At 53.4% G+C, this 19,923-nt stretch overlaps 7 protein-coding genes across 7 annotated transcripts; 4 read left to right on the top strand and 3 right to left on the bottom strand.

The window, feature by feature from the left end:
• Positions 1-1,005: 1,005 nt before the first annotated feature.
• Positions 1,006-3,773, top strand: GUITHDRAFT_108930 (hypothetical protein; the record flags this gene model as incomplete). Its single annotated transcript, XM_005832211.1, has 17 exons — positions 1,006-1,128; positions 1,185-1,316; positions 1,368-1,409; positions 1,461-1,501; positions 1,732-1,771; positions 1,834-1,857; positions 1,907-1,967; positions 2,019-2,056; positions 2,115-2,219; positions 2,277-2,363; positions 2,416-2,571; positions 2,625-2,666; positions 2,768-2,854; positions 2,930-3,011; positions 3,350-3,425; positions 3,475-3,559; positions 3,681-3,773. 17 exons carry the CDS (start codon positions 1,006-1,008, stop codon positions 3,771-3,773), a joined length of 1,314 nt encoding a protein of 437 aa, XP_005832268.1.
• Positions 3,774-3,867: 94 nt separating this feature from the next.
• Positions 3,868-5,270, bottom strand: GUITHDRAFT_139194 (hypothetical protein; the record flags this gene model as incomplete). Its single annotated transcript, XM_005832210.1, has 6 exons — positions 3,868-3,912; positions 3,995-4,039; positions 4,275-4,313; positions 4,581-4,619; positions 4,671-4,744; positions 5,021-5,270. The coding sequence occupies 6 exons, from the start codon at positions 5,268-5,270 to the stop codon at positions 3,868-3,870; spliced, it is 492 nt and encodes a 163-aa protein (XP_005832267.1).
• Positions 5,271-6,144: 874 nt separating this feature from the next.
• GUITHDRAFT_87185 (hypothetical protein) lies at positions 6,145-7,807 on the top strand (the record flags this gene model as incomplete). The annotated part of the gene is made up of 12 exons (XM_005832209.1): positions 6,145-6,230; positions 6,282-6,480; positions 6,530-6,604; positions 6,670-6,836; positions 6,891-6,962; positions 7,009-7,065; positions 7,120-7,184; positions 7,237-7,312; positions 7,362-7,445; positions 7,501-7,578; positions 7,628-7,674; positions 7,723-7,807. Exons 1-12 carry the CDS (start codon positions 6,150-6,152, stop codon positions 7,805-7,807), a joined length of 1,086 nt encoding a protein of 361 aa, XP_005832266.1. The 5' UTR covers positions 6,145-6,149.
• Positions 7,808-7,927: 120 nt separating this feature from the next.
• On the bottom strand, positions 7,928-8,703 carry GUITHDRAFT_163361 (hypothetical protein; the record flags this gene model as incomplete). The annotated part of the gene is made up of 5 exons (XM_005832208.1): positions 7,928-8,030; positions 8,076-8,191; positions 8,252-8,400; positions 8,454-8,552; positions 8,648-8,703. Coding segments are annotated over 5 exons (451 nt in total), but the record flags the coding sequence as incomplete, so codon positions are not given.
• Positions 8,704-8,999: 296 nt separating this feature from the next.
• Positions 9,000-10,693, top strand: GUITHDRAFT_163360 (hypothetical protein; the record flags this gene model as incomplete). Its single annotated transcript, XM_005832207.1, has 7 exons — positions 9,000-9,697; positions 9,734-9,837; positions 9,899-9,955; positions 10,014-10,049; positions 10,108-10,157; positions 10,220-10,413; positions 10,463-10,693. Exons 1-7 carry the CDS (start codon positions 9,044-9,046, stop codon positions 10,691-10,693), a joined length of 1,326 nt encoding a protein of 441 aa, XP_005832264.1. The 5' UTR covers positions 9,000-9,043.
• A 1,653-nt stretch (positions 10,694-12,346) lies between these two features.
• On the bottom strand, positions 12,347-14,747 carry GUITHDRAFT_139190 (hypothetical protein; the record flags this gene model as incomplete). Its single annotated transcript, XM_005832206.1, has 10 exons — positions 12,347-12,382; positions 12,435-12,482; positions 12,534-12,637; positions 12,720-12,884; positions 12,929-13,013; positions 13,065-13,182; positions 13,236-13,298; positions 13,344-13,444; positions 13,492-13,561; positions 13,612-14,747. 10 exons carry the CDS (start codon positions 14,745-14,747, stop codon positions 12,347-12,349), a joined length of 1,926 nt encoding a protein of 641 aa, XP_005832263.1.
• Positions 14,748-15,882: 1,135 nt separating this feature from the next.
• GUITHDRAFT_163359 (hypothetical protein) lies at positions 15,883-19,044 on the top strand (the record flags this gene model as incomplete). Its single annotated transcript, XM_005832205.1, has 13 exons — positions 15,883-15,910; positions 16,106-16,169; positions 16,216-16,285; positions 16,333-16,373; positions 16,422-16,521; positions 16,566-16,636; positions 16,688-16,781; positions 16,833-16,990; positions 17,040-17,106; positions 17,158-17,249; positions 17,295-17,403; positions 17,456-17,512; positions 17,564-19,044. 13 exons carry the CDS (start codon positions 15,883-15,885, stop codon positions 18,953-18,955), a joined length of 2,343 nt encoding a protein of 780 aa, XP_005832262.1. The 3' UTR covers positions 18,956-19,044.
• Positions 19,045-19,923: the final 879 nt, after the last annotated feature.

Here is a 19,923-nt window from a genome sequence, read left to right as displayed (position 1 = left end):
TATGCCACTGGCCCAGAGCCCTTCACTGAGTGGCGGCGTCTGAATCCGACTGATAATAGGCTGAAAAGGCCGTGCCGGCCCCGGCCGGGCGCCGCAGTCCTCTTGAACTCTCCCGGGAGTCCGGCCCGAGGCTCCTCAGATTGGGCCGACTCGCGGGATAGTATGATCGGACGCCGGTTGGCGTGTCAGCGGCGCGGCACGGCGTGACGGTCCCGGTGAGTGCCCCGCCGGCCCCGCCCTGGGCCCGGCCGGGCCACTGAACTGAGTTTAGCTCAGCCCAATAGTTTAGCTTGTTTCCAGGACAACAAGCAGGAGGGGTAGGGGTATGCAAGAAGTCTCATGAGTGATATGAGGTGGGGTCATGAAGGTAGTAAAAGTGGGGTAGGGTACCAATCTCGGATCAATGCTGGACCGGTACAGGATCCTATGATGTAGGGTTTCCATGGCGTGTGAAGTCGAAAATGGGGTGGGGGTAGTATTCAGGCATCAAAATAAAAAGGTGGGGTACATGAAACGAAGTTGGTAGGGGGGTGGGGTGGCAGGGTTGGTGCGGCATGCACAGACGGGTTATGGAAGGACGGAGAAGGAGGAGGAGCAAGTGAGAGAAAGGCCAGTCAGTTGATCCTGCTCCCCCTTCTTCTCTCCCTGTCTCCGTAGTTGCCTCCCCTCCTGTCTCGGATTTGAGTTGTCCTTGGCTGGCGAAGCTCACGAGGCTTGTTGGAGCATGAAGTGGCGTTGGAGCAGTAGTCCTCGTCGCCTTCAGTGTCTGAATCCTCATCGTCATGTGATATGATCTCTCATACAAGAAGAAAATAATCACAGCATTTGCCTGCTCTACCTAGATCATGAGAATCCTGCTCAAAAACTGATTCGTGGGCGCTGGAAATGCTGGCTGCGGAGCATAAGTTTTGAGAAGCACCGTGAAAGCAGGCTAAGATGAGCACCTCAGCAGCCTCACTGACTCGTGAAGTCCATTCCGCACAAAGATCGATTGATCTCGTGGAAATGGAGAACAAAACGCTTCGGTCGAAACTGGAGAAAATGGAAAGAGAGTACAAAGAGCTGAAGCGAGCATACTTCGAGCTGAGCATCAAGCAAAGATCCAGTAACCACATGGTCGGCTCTCAGGTAGCACTGTCTGCTCGCCTTGTACTCAGTGAGTAAGGCGTTGCCCGTCTTTTCAGGATTCCTTGACAATTTCCGATGGGATTGATACTTCAGAAGGAATTCAAGACCAACTTCAGGAGGAGGTTCACAACAAACCTGTGCAGAGGAAGGAGGAGGGGAAGAGCTTCTCTTGCAAGTGTGACCTTGAGGTCCTCTTCTCTCTTGACATCTCCTCTCTTCCCTCGTGACTTCCTCCACAGGGTCATGCTGGTGCCGTGTACGTAGCGCGATTCTGCCATAAGGTGATTCGCCCTCGTCCTCCTGAACCATGCTAGATCTCAATTTTCATGCAGGGGCAGTATATTGCCTCGGGGTCTCTAGACAAAAGCGTCAGGTCAGATCCCTCCCTCCCCTCCCCTTCTCTGCCCTACCTCGGACTCTTCCCTCATTCATCCCTTTCATTCCCATGTCTTCCCTTGTTTGCTGCCCTCCATTACCCCGTCCGCTCCATACCCCACCTTCCTTGCCTCCCTGAAGATTCACTCCTTCCTCTTGTCATAGCTTCCTCCACTTGTGCACATTCCCTCCTTTTGCGTTCTCTCCCGAATCTGACTCTACTTGTAGAATCTGGACGGTCCAGAGCGATTCGGCTGGTCGACTTCAGGTAAACCTTGCAGAACCTTGGCCCCTAGGGTAGAGCTGATGATGCTGGTGATGACGAAACAGGGGGAGGAGAAGTCTATCTTACAGGTGTCTCATCAAACTTTGCGTGAAGACATCTGATTGTGTACGCTGCCAGGAGCACAACCTGAATGTAAGCGATGTCTCATGGACAAGTGACGATTTGTTCTTGGTCTCCGGTGAAACAAGAACTCCAGCCCCTCTCTGTTGGTGCTGATGTGCAAGGGTAGGTGCGTACGACAGATCCGTCAAGTATTGGGACTTGCAGGTTGTTTGCTCTATCGAGTGATGAAGTCATGGGCTGTTTTGACGTCCTCCGACTTCAGGCTTGCAAGTCAGTCTCCTCGTATGAGCTCTGTGGATTTGTCCTCTGCTGCGTCTGCCACCCTCTAGACTGCAACCAGATTTGGGCCGGAACTTCTCAGAATCAAGTGATGATCTCCTTTCTCTCAAGAGCCATGTTGGTTTGATCGAGGTGTTCGCTGCAGGCATGCTTGATCGATAAGCGATCTTCCACGTTTGCCAGTGTCCTGCAGAACGACGGGATGATGAATGGTCTGTGCTTTACGCCAGATGTAATTTCTTGCTTCTCTCTCATTGCCGGGTGTGTGTGATGGTTTGCTTCAGTGCAACAAGCTGTTCTCTGGAGATTCTAAGGGATGCATCAAAGCATGGGATTTGCGCATGATGAACGAATCAGCTTGCGATTCTGTGGCATTCCACATCGAGTCCAACAAACCAATCAGTGATTTACACTTTGCAACACTATCTCAATCGCAAGAGGTGAGAAAATCATGCTTCTTGTACGAGCATTGCATGACTTCTGTTGTCGTTAGATTTCACTATTAGCAGCGAACAGCTACGACAACATCTTACGGGTAAGGAACAACCTACTTTGCATTCATTGACGCATCCCACTTCATTGTTTCTTCATATGATGATGGATGCATTTTCCTGGCTTTTCTCTGATTGAATTCAGGTGTTCTCACGAGCAAATGTTGGAAGCCATGAAAGGGACCAGATGCCGGGCAGCCGGGAGTCTCTCCGAATGATCCACTCGCTGCAGGTGAGCATCACAGTAGAGGAGTATGGGAGGAGGATGAATGGACGGGTTGGGTGGGATTGACGAGTTGTGTGGTAGGGGCACAAAAACAAGAATTTCCCCATCAGGAGTTCTTTCTTCAGGGGCAAACTCTACAACTACGCCAACGTGAGCATTTGCAGTAACAGCTCCTTTCGCTCTCGGCTGAGCTCCATTTCTAACTTTGTCTCTTTGCTGCTCTCCTTCCGTTCTCTCCTCTTCTCCTTTTGTTGTCCTTGCTCTTGACGCTACATACACACTGCGTGTTTGCTTTTCTCGTGTTCCTTCCCTACTGCTTCTCAATGCTTGACGGCTGATTTTTTGCACTTTCACAGGATTTCGGTACTTTCCTCTTTCCCCCATTTAAGGATTCTAGTCCATCCCAAAACTTTCCCCTCCTCCATCCTCCTTGTCCTCTCTCCTTCCTCCTCATCCTCCTCGTACTGTTGTGCACCCCTGACGTAACTGTCCCTTCTTCAGCTTCAACCCAACAACTTGCATCCTCCACTTCTCGCTCCACGACCCTGGACAAGTCGCTCCTTGTGGCGACTGGGAGGTGACGATGATCGAGACATAAGGGTAGGAGGAGCTGACAATGACGGCAGCGTCGACAAGTACTGTTACGTGTACGACATCAGCAACCCTTCCTTCGGCGAGTTCTTTCAGAAGCTGGAGGGTCATGCGGACAGGGTGAGAGGGAGTTGGAAGATTGGGAGGAGGGAGGAGGGAGAGGACGAAAAAGGAGGGGGGAGGGTTTGGGGGGGGGGAGGAGGGGATGAGAGCGAGAAGGTTGAAGCTAACGGGAGCGCAGGTCTACTGTGCAAGTTTCCACCATGAGAAGCCGCTGATTGTGACAGCATCTGCTGACTCGAAGATGAAGATCTGGGGGCCGAGGGAGAGATGAGATGGCTGCCGGTCGGAACCGATCCGAAAGTTCTACAACGACTATGGGAGGACAAGAAAGTTCTTGTAAGTTCACTTGAAGCTCGTTAATCCCATCAGCTCTTGGTCTCTAGAAGCCTCTCTATTCGCTGCTTCTCCATCTGCCCCCCGGTGTCAGTCCCAGCCTCAGCCTCGTCCCCGGGCCTCCCGCCCACAAACACCCCAGTGACTCCTCCCGCGTACCTTAAGGTCGACCTTAACGGTGATGACGTTGCCAACCAACCTCACCTGACCTGAAGAATGATGCAATTAGACCTCCTCTACCTTCCCTCTCTCCCTCCCTCCCTCCCTCCCCCCTTCCCTCCCTCCCTCCCTCATTGCTCCTTCTCTCGTCATCATCGTCACCTGCTGGGGCCCCCGGTTCCTTCTTCACGTCTCTACATCTTGTCATGCTCACTGCTTGTCTTCCTCCTCCCGCCTTGGACGGGTCAGCTCCCTATCCCACTGATACCCCCTTCCAAACCTGAGAAAAATGTGCCGCCAAGACAGCCGCGTCCTGTACCTGCTCTTCTCCATCAGCACACCTGCTGCTGCTGCTGCTGCTGCTGCTGCTGCTGCTGCTGCTGCTGCTGCTGCTGCTGCTGCTGCTGCTGCTGCTGCTGCTGCTGCTGCTGCTGCTGCTGCTGCTGCTGCTGCTGCTGCTGCTGCTGCTGCTGCTGCTGCTGCTGCTGCTGCTGCTGCTGCTGCTGCTGCTGCTGCTGCTGCTGCTGCTGCTGCTGCTGCTGCTGCTGCTGCTGCGGCGGCCGCCGCCGCCTCCCCTCCACCTCACCGTCTCCACAGGAGGCTTCTCACTCGTGTCCCGGATGACCTGGGAGAAGGAACTTAACCCGCACCATCCTCCTCCTCCTCCCTTGCTCACCACATGGGAACCAGGGCAGCCGGAGACGTGAAGCCACCAGTCGTTGGGGTCTCGCTCCTTGAGGGTGAGCTGATCTGATGGGCCATCGCGTCATCCTCTCTTGCCTCTCTCCTGTCGTACGAGCCCAAAGCAGGTAGGGGACCAGGAGGTGGGGGGAGAGGGGAAGAGGGAGGAGAGGGCGTGGATCCAAGATTGAGAAAGAGAGGGAGGGTGGGAGGGCACGTAGAAGGGACGGAGAGAGAGGGAGAGGAGGAAGGCGGGAGAGGGAAGGCGGGAGGGAGGAGGCTGCTCTCGAATTACCGTTGTCCTTGGCTGCTCTTCCTACTCGAATCTCTGCGCAGTGAGTCAACCTGAGGCAGCAGCGACGCAGTCGGTACCGATGCCGTCAGCTGACATGTAGGTGTGGTAGGGCAGCCTCGACTTCGTCTCCGTCTTCTGCTTCTGCTTCGTCGGTCCTCTAGGTTGTCGCTCGGGTGGGGTGTCGCCAACTTCCAGCGAGAGCGCGAGCTCCTCTGCCGCAGCCATGGCGGGATCCTTCGCGTCCTTCACACCCGCCAGCATCTCCTCAAGCTTGTTCAGCTTGCGAAGTCGATCTCGCATGCCGTCGAGCTCGATCTGAACTTCTTCTAGCGTGCTCAGGCTCTCTTCAGACGTGTCCTGCTCCAGTCTCGCCTTCCTCTCCTCTAACTTGGTGACCCTCTTGAAATGACGAAGGACTTGTCTGCTCGTCTCCTTCTTCAACCCTGATAGGTTCAGCTTTTTCCCTGTCTCCACCACTCCGCCTCCTTCCGTCATGCTCACGCTAGTCGACAAGCCTCTATGCGCGAACCCTCTCGCGAACGAGCATCGAAATGTGTGCAAAGATCGAGGAGGAGAGAGGGCATGAGGAGAAAGAGCTCGGAGAGAAGAGGGAGGAGGAGAGAGGAAGCTCTCTACTCCTCTCACCCAGATCGCCATCTGCATCGCCAGCATCGCGCGCATCCGGCCCCCCACCATGGCCATGTCGCCCTTGTGAGTCAGGGCCTGACCCGGCGATCAAGGCCCGGGGGCGATCTCAGTCACGCCGGGTACCGGCTGGGGCACCGGAGCAAAGGTGAGGCCCGGATGTGCGGGGATGAGGGCCACAAGTCAATGGCGATTTGGCACGTGCGGTGGAGGGAGAAGGAGAGGAGGGAAGGCGAGGATGAGACGAGGAAACAAGGGAAGGAAGAGAGAGAAGAAGATGTAAAGATTACAAGACAAGAAGAAGATGTAAAGATTACAAGACAAGATGAAGATGTAAAGATTACAAGACAAGATGATGCACAGAGAGAGGGGGGGTCGCACATCTGATGATGATGATCGCAAGGGAGCACAAGTTGAAAAGTCGGTTCACCGTAAGAGAGAGGGAGACTTGAAGGGAAAAGAATCACACTAGGAAGAAGGACATCGAGATTTCAATCATCGGGTGATGTTTGTGTTGATATCTTCTTGCAGACGATGTCGAAGAATCAGAGCCTGAACTTCAAAGGATGTTCTATCTTCCGCTACAGGATCATTGCATCCACACTGACAGGAAAGGTTGGTTCGATAGCATCTGGGCAAGGTGATGGCGAACTGACTGCATTGAAGGCCATTCGGATCTCGGACATCCGTGCTAACACTGAGTCCCCTGGCCTCCGGGATTTCGAGGCTTCGTTCCTTCGGATGATAGAGAAGCTGTCCAACGGCTGTATGATTGAGATCAACGACACGGGAACAAAGATGCGATACAAGCCAGGAGTACTGGTCGGAGGGACTGGACTAGAACATGACTGCGGGAAGACTAGAGGTTAAGCACTTTGATCCAGTACGTGAAGACAAGGTAACTCCTGGTGCAGGTATTGGATGGTTCCTCGAAGCCTTGCTGTGTATAGCTCCGTTCGCCAAGAACCCAGTCGCTATCACTCTTACAGGTGACTGCTGGAGTGACTCGCAACCTCTAGTAGCTCGTCAGATCACTGAGACACTGATGGCCCAGGCATCACCAACGAGGAGACAAGCCTGTGCGTTGACACGCTGAGAACTGTCACCATGCCGCTGCTGAAGCACTTCGGAATCTCCGAAGGGCTTGAGCTGAGAGTTCTCAAGCGAGGAGCGCGACCCAACGGCGGCGGAGAAGTTCTGTTCAGATGCCCCGTCGTGAAGGTGAGCCGATGGAAGCTGCTGTAAACTTTTCTTTGACGCACTTCCGGTCTGTAGACTCTGAAGCCCGTAAACCTGGTCAACATCGGACACGTCAGGAGAGTTCGCGGGGTGGCGTACGCCTCTAAGGTGACTGAAATAGCTTGAGCTGACGTCAGCATGACCATGCCACAAGGTTTCTCCTCAAGTCCCCAATCGTGTCGTCGACTCAGCCAAGAGCATCTTGAACAAGGCAACTTGAGCAAATTGGGCGCAAGATAGAGTGGTTGACTTGCAAAGATAACAGGTCTTGCCCGACGTGTATGTCTACACCGATCATTTCAAAGGCAACAACGCCGGGAACAGCTCGGGGTAAGCTTGCGGACGCGTGCTTCTCAAGTCCATGTGCTCAACTATTTCTCAGCTATGGTGTAAGCCTCGTCGCTGAGACGACGAACGGCTGCCTGTACGGGGCAGAAGCGTGTGCAGAGGGAGGACAGGTAGGAAGAACCTTCGAGTGCAGATTAGCAGGAACTGATGGTGTTGAAGATTCCCGAGGACGTCGGGCTCATAGCAGCTAAGCGGCTGCTACAAGAAGTTTCACAAGGAGGCTTCGTGGACACTTCCAACCAGGTGAGCCAGCAGGTCCCCAGTAAGAAAGAGATGAGCTGAGGGCTCTTTGCCATAGGGGATCGTGCTGTTGCTTGCGGTGTGTTGTCCAGAGGATGTCTCGAGAGTTCGACTGGGTCGGCTCTCGCCCAACACGGTGAGAGTCTGAGGTGATGGTGTACTGGCTGACGTCGCTGGCCCGGAAGATCAAACTGCTGAGGATGATTCGCGATGTCTTCGGTGTGGTTTACCGGTGAGATTCGGCCACGATCGACATGGCAGAGCTAACGAGCAACATCAGGATCAAGGCAGACGACGCTACCAAATCTCTTGTGCTCTCTTGTGTGGGGGTTGGCTTCAAGAACATGGCGAAGGGCATTGCTTAATCGGATCTTCTCCCACTGCTCCTGTACATTACGTGAGACCGTCCTCTGTAGATATTCGATCTCCCAGATTTTACAAGTTCTCATCAATGAAGCAAGTCGAACAGACAAGCACAAGACCGTCGCAGAAACAACAAAGTTTATAAGATACAATTGACACCCCCAAGTCCCGAAAGGTTAAAAACTTTTCGTCTCCTACTTAACAAAGAGAGTCGGTCTCCTCCTCCTGTATCAAAGTTAGTTTGAAACTGCTGCAGGAATGCGCAAGTACATGTAGAGCTGCTGTACTCCCACGCTCTTGGCAGCACTGGTAGCTGAGATCGAGTTCTCGCTGCCCGTGTAGTCAGGCCAGACCTTGCGAACCATCCCCGGGTAGTCGTCCATTTCCTGCAAACAACGACAACCCCGTCAGTGTATTTAACTCTCGTCTACCCATGCCGATCCTACCTCTTCAGGCAACCAGGCTACGGGAGAATCGGGACCAAAGTTCCTCGGGCCAGGGTAGGGATTGAGCTGGCCTTCCTTGTAGTCATCGTTGATGATAGCAAGAGGAGATGGGTTGCTGTACGCTGCCTCTCTGTCGAGATTGATGTTTCCTGCCCATGTGTCAGCGCTACATGAAGCAAGGGCAGGCATGCAATCTTAGCACCATATCCACAGGATGGATCCTCTTCGCATGGAAGGTAGTTTTCATCCGTTCTCCAGTTTCCCACGTACACGGAATCGAGCGAAGTCGCCCTGACAGAATCTGCAAGCGGGACATCAACAAGGAATGAAGGCATCAGTCGCGGGGAGGAGCAAACATGGAGGTAATGGCCAGCAAAGGAATCTAAGATCTCTTACCATGCTGGACGAGAAGGAGAACACACGCCATGGCCACCACCATCGCCGCAACCATCGATGCCACCACGCGACCCTTCGCAGCCATTCCGATCGTGTTGTACAACCCCCACCCCAGGAAGAGACCAAAATAGTAGGGGTACCTGTTAACAATCCAATCATCCCCCTCATTCTTATAGTTCATCTCCCTCATACTCACGGTTCTTTCAACCCAGTTCATCCCCCTCATTCCCTGTGCCATGGCGGATTGTCGATGCGGCCGGTCGATGGCGACGGGCATGACTGGGAGGAGGAGGAGGAGAGGAGAGGAGATGAGCATGGTTGCAGAACAGAAAGACAGCAGCGCCAAAGAAGGAGGAAGAGGATGAAAATAGAAGCCTCCTGTGCCAGAGCTCTTGGATGACCAGCATAATCCTCGCTTTGCTACTCCTGTCGGGGATTGCCGCAGCTCCCTCCCTCCCTCCCTCCACCTCGTGTGCCCTGAGAGGAGGAGCAGATCGAGCTGAGCCATGGACGCCTGAGGAAGATCAGAAGTTGCTGGAGCTGCAGGGGAAGCTGGGGAAGAAATGGAAGGAGATCAGCAATCAGATGGGAAACCGCCGGTCCTCCAAGGGCTGCAGCGCAAGGTTTGCAAGAATATCTGCGAACCGAGCGAGCTCGGCAGCCGACCAGTCGAAAGGGCGAGAAGAGCAGGCCGACGGGGAAGCAGTCAAGGTTGAAGCCACTGAGGACAGAAATGTTGAGGCGCCCAAAGCAAGGTTGACCAAGAAACAGCGTACAAAGCCAGGAGGCGATGAGGGAAGGATGCGAGAGGAGAGAACTGCGGATGCAAGTAAGCACGATGATGATGAGCAGCAGAAGGTCTCTACAGCTAAGAGAGCTCTGCCTGATGGAGTTGCTCAGACTGATCAGGAGGATTTTGATGTAAAGGCTGATGAAGCGAACAAAAAGAAGCGTCGAAAAGCTGCTGCAGAATACGAGCCAGCTACTACTCAAGTTGTCGATCACACCACTGCACCAGACTTGGAACTCTTTGAGAGCAAGATAGAACAGGTTCATGAACAGGCTCATGAACAGGTTCATGAACAGGTTCATGAGGGAGACGAGGGGGAAAGAGAAGTTACCACAGACAAGGCTTCACGGGATGAGATAGAGAAGAGCGCTGCCGAACAAGGAAAGATTCAAGACGCATGGTGAGTGAGAGACTTCTGGAGAGCTTCTCTTGAGCTGATCATGTTGTATGACCTCCGCCAGGGCTGACCTCGATGCCATGAGAGAGGAGACTCGTTTGAGGAGGCAGAAGATTCAGAGGTGGAACCAGCCTTGCTTGTTTGTTGTACGATCGACCTTGTGAGACTGGGTCAAACAGCATGTGGGACAGGAAGACTCACGCGGGCAAGCGAACGTGAACCTCTGAGATGTTTGTCGGTGCATAAACCTGAACCTTGTTGTTTGTTTTAAAGTGGATTCCACGTCAAGCTACCAGTCAAGAAGCAGAGCTTTGGCTTGCAAGGTGCACCTGCTGCTGATTGTGTTGGCTCCTGTGCTTGTTCTGACCTCAAATGTGCTCCCCAGATGGCAAGAAAGTCAAGCTCAGGCTCTATCCCTTGCCTGGCGCAATCAACCAACGCAAGGCACGAGAACAGAATTTGAGCGAAGAGGAGGAGTTGGAACAGGAGGCGATAGAGAACCGAACTTCCACGGAGCAGGAGGTAGCGATACAGAATCAAACCTTCACAGATCACAAGGGGCGGCGTTGGGTCTTTCAGGTATTTCGAGTTCTGCTTATCTCAGGCGCTGTTTGTGAACCCTCTGCAGAGCGAGGTTGGAGATGAGCTCCACTTCGTCCGAGCCCGCAAATCCAAGAAGACTAAAGAATCCAAGAAGGCTGAATCATTGAAGACTGAGGAATGTAAGAAGGCTGAATCAGACTTGAGGTCCTTGTTTGATTTACAGCCGCTGCCTGAGGGCTGGGACAAACTGAAGCCGAAGGAAAAGCGACAGGTCCTGCGTGAGCAAGCCAACGCTTTCTTGTCTGCATGTGAGTGAGAAGTGGAGAGGAGGGAATTTCCTCGGGGCTGAGAAAGTGCTTGTTCACGCAATGAACAGGTGTTGAAAAGTACTCCAATGATTCTCAACATCGTCTGGTGGAGGATCCAGAGCAAAGGGAGGACGACCAGAACTATTCGATCTTCTCAGAACAATTGGAGAACCTCGCCAACCTCTCCAACATCTCAGACTTCATCCCCCCTCCCAGCGCTGTCTATCCTGCTCGCCTCATGAGGCTGCAGAGGACATTCGAGGGGAGCCCAAGATTTCGCCTTCACCACTTCATGATCGCAGCCAAGGAGGGAAACGTCTCGCTGCTCTACCAGCTGCGGCATTTCGCAAGACGGAGGGACAAGAAGGGCTGGACGGCCCTCCACTACGCTGTGCTGTTCGGGAGGAGAGAGGCCGCGAAGTTCATCTTGAAGTGAAGGACGACAGATGCTAGTATCGCTACTTACGCTGAGGTGAAGGTGCGGAGTCAGCCCGGGGGCGCAAAACTTCCATGGGATGAGCCCCCTCAACATCGCCCAGCTGTATAACACAGGGAAAGACAAGGTTGGAGAAGGAGAGGGGGAGGGGGAGGGGGAGGGAGCGGGAGAGGGAGCGGATGAGGTGGGGAGGCTGATGGCTGGCTTAGGACCATCGTTACTTCAACAAGATCCAGAAGATCCTCAACAACACGATGGTGAGTTCACCACTCCTTGCCCCGCAGTCTCGTCATGGTGACGTCACCCCATCAGCCGTCGCTCTACCCCCGGCCCGGGAAAGAAGATTTTCAAGACGTCCTTTTGAAGAGTGAGGGAGAGGAGGAGGGAGCAGAGGAGAACGAGGGAGAGGAGAGCAGGAGGAAAGATGAGGAGGAGGGGGAAGCAGGGAGATGGAGCAGAGGAGAACGAGGGAGAGGAGGAAGGAAGAGGAGGAGTGGAGGGGGGAGGGGGAAGGGGGGAGAGGGGAGCAGAGGAGAACGAGGGAGAGGAGGAAGGAAGAGGAGGGGGAGGGGGAGTGGAGGGGGAAGGAGGGAGAGGGGAGCAGAGGAGAACGAGGGAGAGAAGGAAGGAAGAGGAGGGGGAGGGGGAGGGGGAGGAGGAGGAGGAGTGGAGGGGGGAGGGGGAAGGAGGAAGAGGGAACAGAGGAGAACGAGGGAGAGGAGGAAGGAAGTGGTGGGTCAACGGCTGAGGCAGCGGCAGGGAAATCTTCCTCTAGCTCTCGTTACCCTGTGGTGACAACCTCAGACATGCCGCGAAGAGTCGCCATGCACCCGGACCTGCTGTGAGTCGACGGGGAGAGAAACGTTGATGACGTCACTGGTGACTTGCTGGCTTGCAGGAGACGAGAGCAGACAGTCGATTTCCTCGGCCCGAATGCGATCAGAAGGGTATCCTCCCAACTCCTTGCCTCTGCCCCCCCCCCTTCTCTCCTAGGCCCTCCCCTCTCCCACTTGCTCCTTTGAAGCATTCGGCAGGTGGAGTTGAATTTCTTCGGGTCCGAGAGTGGCTACGGAGCTCACGTCCTGAAGGACTAGCGGATAGGAGACGGCTGACTAGTCATAGGACAAGATCTTCAATAAGTTTTACATGTCATAAGATGGCTGGCAAAAGCATTTGCAAGCTCTTCTTCTCATCACCCAGCTCAAACAACAAGTCCGTCTGAGCTTCATCTCGGCATGCAGATCGGACTTCCTCCCGCGTCCTGCGTCAACAACGTTGAGCCCGCGGGGTCAGTGCGCGGAGAGAGAACTTACCACAGCGTCTGCCACCCTTGACACTATACATACAACATCTCCTGACGGCTGCAACAGACTCGTCAGCTGCCGCCGGTGCGAGCGAGGGACGAGGGATACCAGGGTGAGCGGGTTGTCGATGTGAGTCATCAGGTTGTAGTTGTGGTAGACCAGCTCCTGCACTGTCACCCCGAAACGCTTCGCCACGTCCTCGAGATTTTCTCCTGCCCCACCCGTCAATCGCCATCGCAACGGTTGCGTTGCGAGTGAAAGAAGGTCGAGACGAGCTGGGGGGAAGGGACCAACCTGGCTCCATTCTGTACTCATGCGCAAACCTCAAGGGTCGACCCGACAGCTGCTGGTCCGGCGCTTCCCTGATAGAAGTCTCAGCTAGTCGCACCCCACGGCAGTCTGAATACCCTCCGTTGAGCGCCCATAGCGAGACCCAGTTCGAGTTGTACCTGGCAGCAACTAGGATACAAGTCAGAGGAGGAAAGGTAGTCGAAGCTAGGTACCTGTCCTGAACGTGTCATCGTCGTAGATCGTTACGTTGCACAGCTCGTCGTATTCCCCCGATCCCAAGACGCCATCCAAACAGCCCTGGCAGGGGTCAAGCAAGGAAGCATGAACGCTAAAGGCGATGTGGCTCACCAGGCAGGTGCTGTAGCCGAAATTTCTCTCGCTGTAGGTGGTTCCCAGAAAAGTCGAAGATATCGGGATCCCCTCAGGGTTGTAGGAGATCTTTGCATTGATGAAGGAATATGTCCACCTTAGAAAAACAAGTTCAGTACAAGGTTGCACATTGACAGACAGGAGAACAACGTTTGCAGGATGTACTGCTGTGGACACATGAAGTCCTCTAGACCCAACTTGGGGCAGATGCTCCTGCGGTTCAAGTCAGACCCAACCGTGAGTCCAGGAAAGACTGACATGTACTCCGGCGAAACGAGAAGTCCATGAGTAGTAGAAGTGCTGATCATCCAGGACCGATAGTTGTTTGGAATGTACTTGTTCCTCCTCAAGATTTGCACCTGAGCTCGTTTCACACAAAGATCGCGCGAGCTGTTTCAATTCCCACCTTTCTCGTCTTAGTCCAATCCAGCTGTCCGTTCCTAGAATCCCTTACGATTTGATTAGAGCACCCACAACTGCGGGTGTAAAATCAAAACAAACAAGTATTCAGCTCAGCGACGTGTACCCATTGTTGCAGCAATCTTGTGACATTCCACCAGTCATGATGAAGAAATTCTTCTGCACGTCGTCTTCTATCGAAGAGACCTCAGCAAAGGCGAGCGACGGCCTGCGGCTCGTGGCCCAGCGGTAGTAGGACGTGATGTCATCACTCCAGATCGCCCACTCATACGGCGGAGGCAGCAGCTTGTCCTTGGCGCCAGCACCAGTAGCAGTGGGAACAAGTGCGTTCGCCGTTCCCCATATATCGTCCGCCATGTAAGCCTTGAACCAGGGCCCGGCGATTCCCATGGATGAGTCAACGACAGTCCGGACGACCGTCGACGGCATCTGCTCCTGAAGGTACTTGGCCCAGAAGATCACACCATGCGCGCCATATGCCTTGGAGTTTGCCTCCTGGTATGAGCCAACCAGCAGGAGCCGCTTCAAGTTCTTGAAGTTGTCGAGGACCCACTGGAGGGCAAGGCCGGTGTTCACCGCACCCTTGTGGTGGACCGTGTAGCAGGAGCTCGTTCCGTGGTTGACGGCTCTTGTTCGGTTACCGATGTGCATGTCACCAGTGCAATCTGGGATGACCACCAGGGACCATGGCAGGAAGTCAAGGCCGATAGACCAGGCATCTACGATTCCTGTCTTCAGCCCGGGGTCATTGTCTCTCAGAGTTCGTTTCATGTCGACAGGGACCGATGCGAATTTCTCCTTGTAGTACTGGCTGTTCATCGAGTCGATGGACATCAACCCCGTCACCCCGCTGCAACTCGCTGCGTCCCAACAGATTCCGCCTGCTGCAAACAGGATGATCAGGTCTTGTACTGAGTCCCCAGGTCGAACAAAGAATGAGAACTCTCGGTTCCCATGACCGCACACTGCAGGACTTCCTGGCTTCACCTCGTACATTCTCCGCTTCACGTTCATGTCAGTCAGCCTCCTGATCCCCCTCGTGCACGTGTAGTCACTGGGCCCGTTGCATGTCGCAGGGTAGCTGATGCAAGGGCGATCGGAGGGAGGGACATCATAGTTGTCTTGATAGGCAGTGTTGGCAGGCCAGTTGTTCCCTACTTGCCAATTGAAGTATTGATATTGATTCCACAGTGCAGACGGGGTCATCCGAAGGACGGGACAGGTGACAGCTGCTGGCGGCATATCGCTGCAGGTTTCGTTGACAGCAGCTATTTCAGGTAGACTCATCATCATCATCATCATCATCATCATAAACATCGTCGTCACTCGGGCTGTCTGAGGCCCAAGTTGTGGATATGACATCTTGACTGTTCCTCGTGCTCGATGAAGATGAAGGAGAAGTGAAATCAAACGATCGATCAAGTGCTATGAGGCAACTTCATCCCTCGAAGTGCTGGCTTACCAACCTGAAGGAAAGAAGAGTCAGATGCGTACTCTTGATGCAATGGAGTTTCATTTGATCGTGGACTTCTAACACTAAATACTTGGCAGGCTTCCCGAAGTCCGATCACATGTTGGTAAAGATGCTCTTAAGTCTGCACACTCCACTCCTCTCATGCAAGTACCACACTCACTCGAAGTTTCTCCTGCCGCTTCTAGTCATCCTCCCCCCTTCCCCTTGAACCTTGTTCCTCCTCGTCCCTCCATTGCCGCCAGTCTGCCGGGAAGAGCCACACCACCCCTCCTTCTGAACTGGTACCCCTTTTTATCATATGATTACTACGGGTAGTCATGAGCTTGTCAACTGACATCAAAAAGTAGCATCTCTCTCAAGGCTGCCGGTGGCGTCAAGTTTTACTCAAAGGCAATTAAGTTAAATTCAGTACCGACCGTTGCGTAACCCCCGGGTCCCGGTCGGACCGTACAGTCACCCGAGCACCGGGCTGAGGCTGCCGGGCCCAACGCGCGGCGTGAGTGACCGTCCGGCCCGGATAGCCGTCCCTGAGACGCTCCCGGGTCCCACCGGCGGCCCGGGCGCTCCCACGCTCCCGCGAGTCACACGCGGGCTGCAGCCCGCCGCTAGCCCGGGTCCCGGAGCCTTTTCCGAGCTCCGCGGCCCGAGCCGACCGCACGGCCGGGCCGCCGCCGTTTCGGAGCTGAACTGCCGCACTGACGGTGACTTGTGACAGACCGGTACTACTTTTCCCTAGTAGGGTAGGGTTATATGATAAGGGGGTACTTTCTGCAGAAAATGGTATTGAAATGGTAGGGTTCATTCTGAAACTATGGGGTAGTGGTCGGGGTAGTGGATCGGGTGGTGGATAGGGGCGGTATTGTATGAGGGGGATGATTGTTGTAGGGTGCGAAGAGGCAGACCATGGAGGAGGCAAAACGAAGCCATGCGGGTGAGGGGATGACGACAGTGATGGTGATGGTGATGGTGATGGTGATGGTGATGGTGATGGTGATGGTCATGTTGATGACGATGGTGATGGTGATGGATCAATTCTTTTGGTGTTTCTCACTATTTGGTTCCAACCGTCTTGCATCTACAACAAGAGGCTTCTATAGCATAGCTTTGTATCTGACCTCTCTGTCAGTTTATGGCACGTCCGCTGCTTCTGGGTCGTTGCCTTCGTTCAGGCGATTTGGATCGAATAGCAGGTGAAGCGGCATCTAGGGGGTCAACAAGACGTTTACCCGTGTGCAGGATAATTGCTCTGGTGTCTTGTGTGGCAGCCTTGTCCCTCATTGCCTTGATGGCTTTGACCACCTCGACGGTAAGCTGACCAAGCTTTTGCTTTGCTTATAGTGAGATTGATTTCAGGCTCCGGATTCCTTGTACATGGGGGACGAAATGGATGTCAAGTAATTCGATATCTGAACTCTATCTAGGGTCCCTTGACACTGCTATAGGTACCTCTCGTCGGAAGCTCGGGGCAAGGATGGAGTCGCTTTCGTCCAAAAGCTGCAAGACATGTGGTTTGTGATGAGCAATAAGCCTGGAATGGATGCGGTAAGCAGCGAGAACTCTGTGCCATGCTGTGACTTTGCTGGCAGCTTGCGAAGGAGGCGAGTGGAGTAGCTGTGTCAATGCTCTCCGCATCTTACCCTGAGGCTGTCAAGACTAGGTATGAGTGTCGAGCTCGAACGTTCTAAAAGTGACTGCTTGCTTGTCACAGTCTGAACCTTGAAGTGAACCCCTGCGAAGACTTCTACGAGTATGCATGTGGAGGCTGGGACAAGGCCAATCGTGACAAGATACCAAAATATGAGGTGAGCCATTTGGTTGTTGTGCGGTGTCGTTCTAATGTTTGATCGGATCAGACGTCCAAGGCGCTTTCATGGGACCGTGCTCAGCTGAAAATCCAAGAAGAAATGATCAAACTCCTTGAAACAGATCAGGGCGTGTCTGGCAAGTACTACCGATCGTGCGTAGACACCAAGAGAATCAACGAGGAAGGCAGCAAGCCTCTCACTCCATGGTTCGTGGGAAGCATCCTGATCGCTGCAGCCTCTGATGCTTTTCAACAGGTTGAATCTGATTGAGAAAGTCAAGGACGAAGACTCGTTGCTGGATGTGATCGTGGAGTTGAACAAGGTGAAGTATTCCTTCGGGCTCATCCTTCGGAACTTATTTTGTTTTGCTCAGGGCAACATGGACATCTTGTTCTCGTGGTACATCGACACGGACTCACATGACAACTCTCAAAATGCTTTCTTTCTGAGCCAGGGTGGTGTCAGGTATGCTAATGATGATTCGCAAATCGTTGCTAATACATCTTCAAGTCTTCCAGATACTTCATACTACACGGAGGACACAGCTGAAATGCAAGAACATCGTGCAAAGTTTGAGGAGAGAGTCGGATACTTCTTCAAGTTGATTGGACGTGAAAATGTGAAACCTCTTTTCCTTCATCGAATCTTGTTTCTTATCTTTTCTTCTGCAGCACAAAGACGAAGCCAAGAAAGTTGTTTCATTTGAAACAGCAATGGCAAAGGCGATGGTAAGAAATGTTTCTATGATTTTATCAAATGATCAATCTTACACATCGTAGGTTGATCGGACAGATTCATACAAGTCTCATGCGAAGAAGACTACTTGGAGTGAGATGGAGCAGATGACTCCTTCATGGAAATGGAAGGCGTGGTTGAACAAACTTGCTCAGTGCACGAAGCCCTTCAATGGGATGCCTGCTTTCTGCAAATCTGACCATACCGACATCATGAAAGTGGGGACAGAAAATGGAAAGCCTCTCTACATTCGGGAAAAGGACTTTTTCCCAAGGTTGGAAACCATTCTCAAGACCACCGACTATGAAACCATCAAGGCAAACATGCGCTGGCAAGTTATCAGTGGTTCAGCTTCATCGCTCAGCACTGACTTCCAAGATGCTTTGCTTGATTGGTACAAAGATTTGTATGGCGTGCAAGAGAGGTCAGCAAGACCCAGGAAATGCTTCTTTGCTACTACTGGAGCTGCCTCCTGGGCTTCTGCTAAGCTTTATTCCGACAAATTCTTCCAGCATGAGAACCGACAGGCTGCCCTTGCGATGCTCGACAACATCCGCGCCGAGTTCATGAAGGCCATTCCTCATGCGGACTGGATGACTCCCAAGAACCGCGAGGACGCTCAGCATAAGCTGACTGAGATGATCTTCCAAGTTGCCATCCCCACTGACAAGGAAGGAAACGTGGACTGGCCTGAGCAGACTTACCAGCTCGACGGCCACATCGGAGACGACTACTTTGTTAACGGTGAGATTGTCACAAGGATGGGAATGGAGAGGTCCATGTCAAAGCTCTCCAAGAAGCCAGAGAGGTTCTCGTGGGGTGGAAACACTCCGTTGGAGGTCAACGCCTTTTACGGCCCCAAGAACAACGGGCTGTGGATCCCTGCGGGTATCTTACAAGCTCCCTTCTTTGACTACAAGAATTCCGATGCCGAGAATTACGGGTCGGTGGGTACAATATTGGGGCACGAGATGAGTCACGGATTCGACGACGATGGCAGGCAGTACGATGCCAAGGGCGAGATGAAGCCCTGGTGGGAGAAGGCGACTGTGCAAGGGTTTAAGGAGAGGAGCGGATGTATTTCCAACCTCTTCAGCAAGTTCAAAGTGATGGATAAGAATGTCAACGGCAAGCTCACTCTTGGGGAGGACATCGCCGATGCAGGAGGGATCAAGTTTTCCTACCGTGCCTTCTTGTCCTCGAAGCCAAGATCGCATGCTGAGAAGAGACTGTTCTTCACTTCGTTTGCCCAGACCTGGTGTGAAGTCGACAGGAAGCAGAGCGCTATCAACTCTGTTCTCACTGATGCGCATGCTCCTGGCAAGTTCAGAGTTATCGGAGCCCTCACGCAGTTCTCTCCTTTTGCTGAAGTCTTTCAGTGCCCAACAGGCTCTCCCATGGCCCCCAAGGACGAATCTCGTTGCCAGTTGTGGTGAGGTCAATATTGTTCACTGCGACGTTTTGCGATGCCAAGTTGAGGCCTGCACGCCTTTCTTATTGTTTCTAGTAAATTCTAAATCGCCTCAAAACTGACTCGCAATAGGCCTGAGACGAACTTCCCAAGTTCAGGAACGTGAAGGCCCGGCCGCGGCGGCGGGCCGCTTGCCGCCCGGCACCGAACTTCGGAACCGTGACAGTCGCCGTTCAACGGTTCACTGTAACTCCGAATGATTGACTCGACCGTGAGATGTTGAACTTATGATGCCAGCCTTGTACTCCGAGCCAAACTTAAACAGGCTGAGTCCTCACCGTGACGGTAACGGTGGTCGGAGGCGCGGCGGCCCGGCGGAGTCCGGGCCGGCCCGCGGCCGGGGGTCACGGTACTCCGTAGCCGGGCCATAATTTACTAAAACTCTTTTTATTGATTTCAGGATAGAGGTTTCGTTTCGGAGTCTTCAAATTTGAAATATACTAAAAACTATTCAATCATACTCAGAATTGTAACCATCCACCCCTTGACCCCTTTGTAAATCTTTGTACCCCGGTGTCCCAAATTCGATGCTGCAACTACCCCCTCTTAGAGCCACATATTTATGGGAATGTGGTGGGTCATTTGCTTTCTTTGAAACGGTACCGGTAGTATACTGAGTGACCACCCCAGTCCAGCGTGAGGCTTCCCTTGCCAACCATGGGCATGCCGGGGACAGGCGGCGACTGCAGCGATGGCGGGAGGAGGCGACAGAAGCTCGCCTTCCCGCTAGCCAAATGATGCTCTGTCAACTCAGCTTCCTTGTTCATCTCAAGACCTTGGAGCTCTGCTGACTCCCTCGCCCCCTGACAGATTCATTTGCTTCCTCGTGACGGGGGTCGCAGCAGCAGGCTGCCTGTAATATTTCCTCGATCACTTTCCCGCCTTTCACGGGGGTCCAACTAGTTTGAGTTACTTTCTCATCCTGGCATCTCC

The sequence above is a fragment of the Guillardia theta genome (genome assembly GCF_000315625.1).
Source record: "Guillardia theta CCMP2712 unplaced genomic scaffold GUITHscaffold_36, whole genome shotgun sequence".
NCBI lineage: Eukaryota > Cryptophyceae > Pyrenomonadales > Geminigeraceae > Guillardia > Guillardia theta.
The sequence above is the reverse complement of the archived record's forward strand: the minus strand, read 5'-3'. Positions and strand labels throughout refer to the sequence as shown.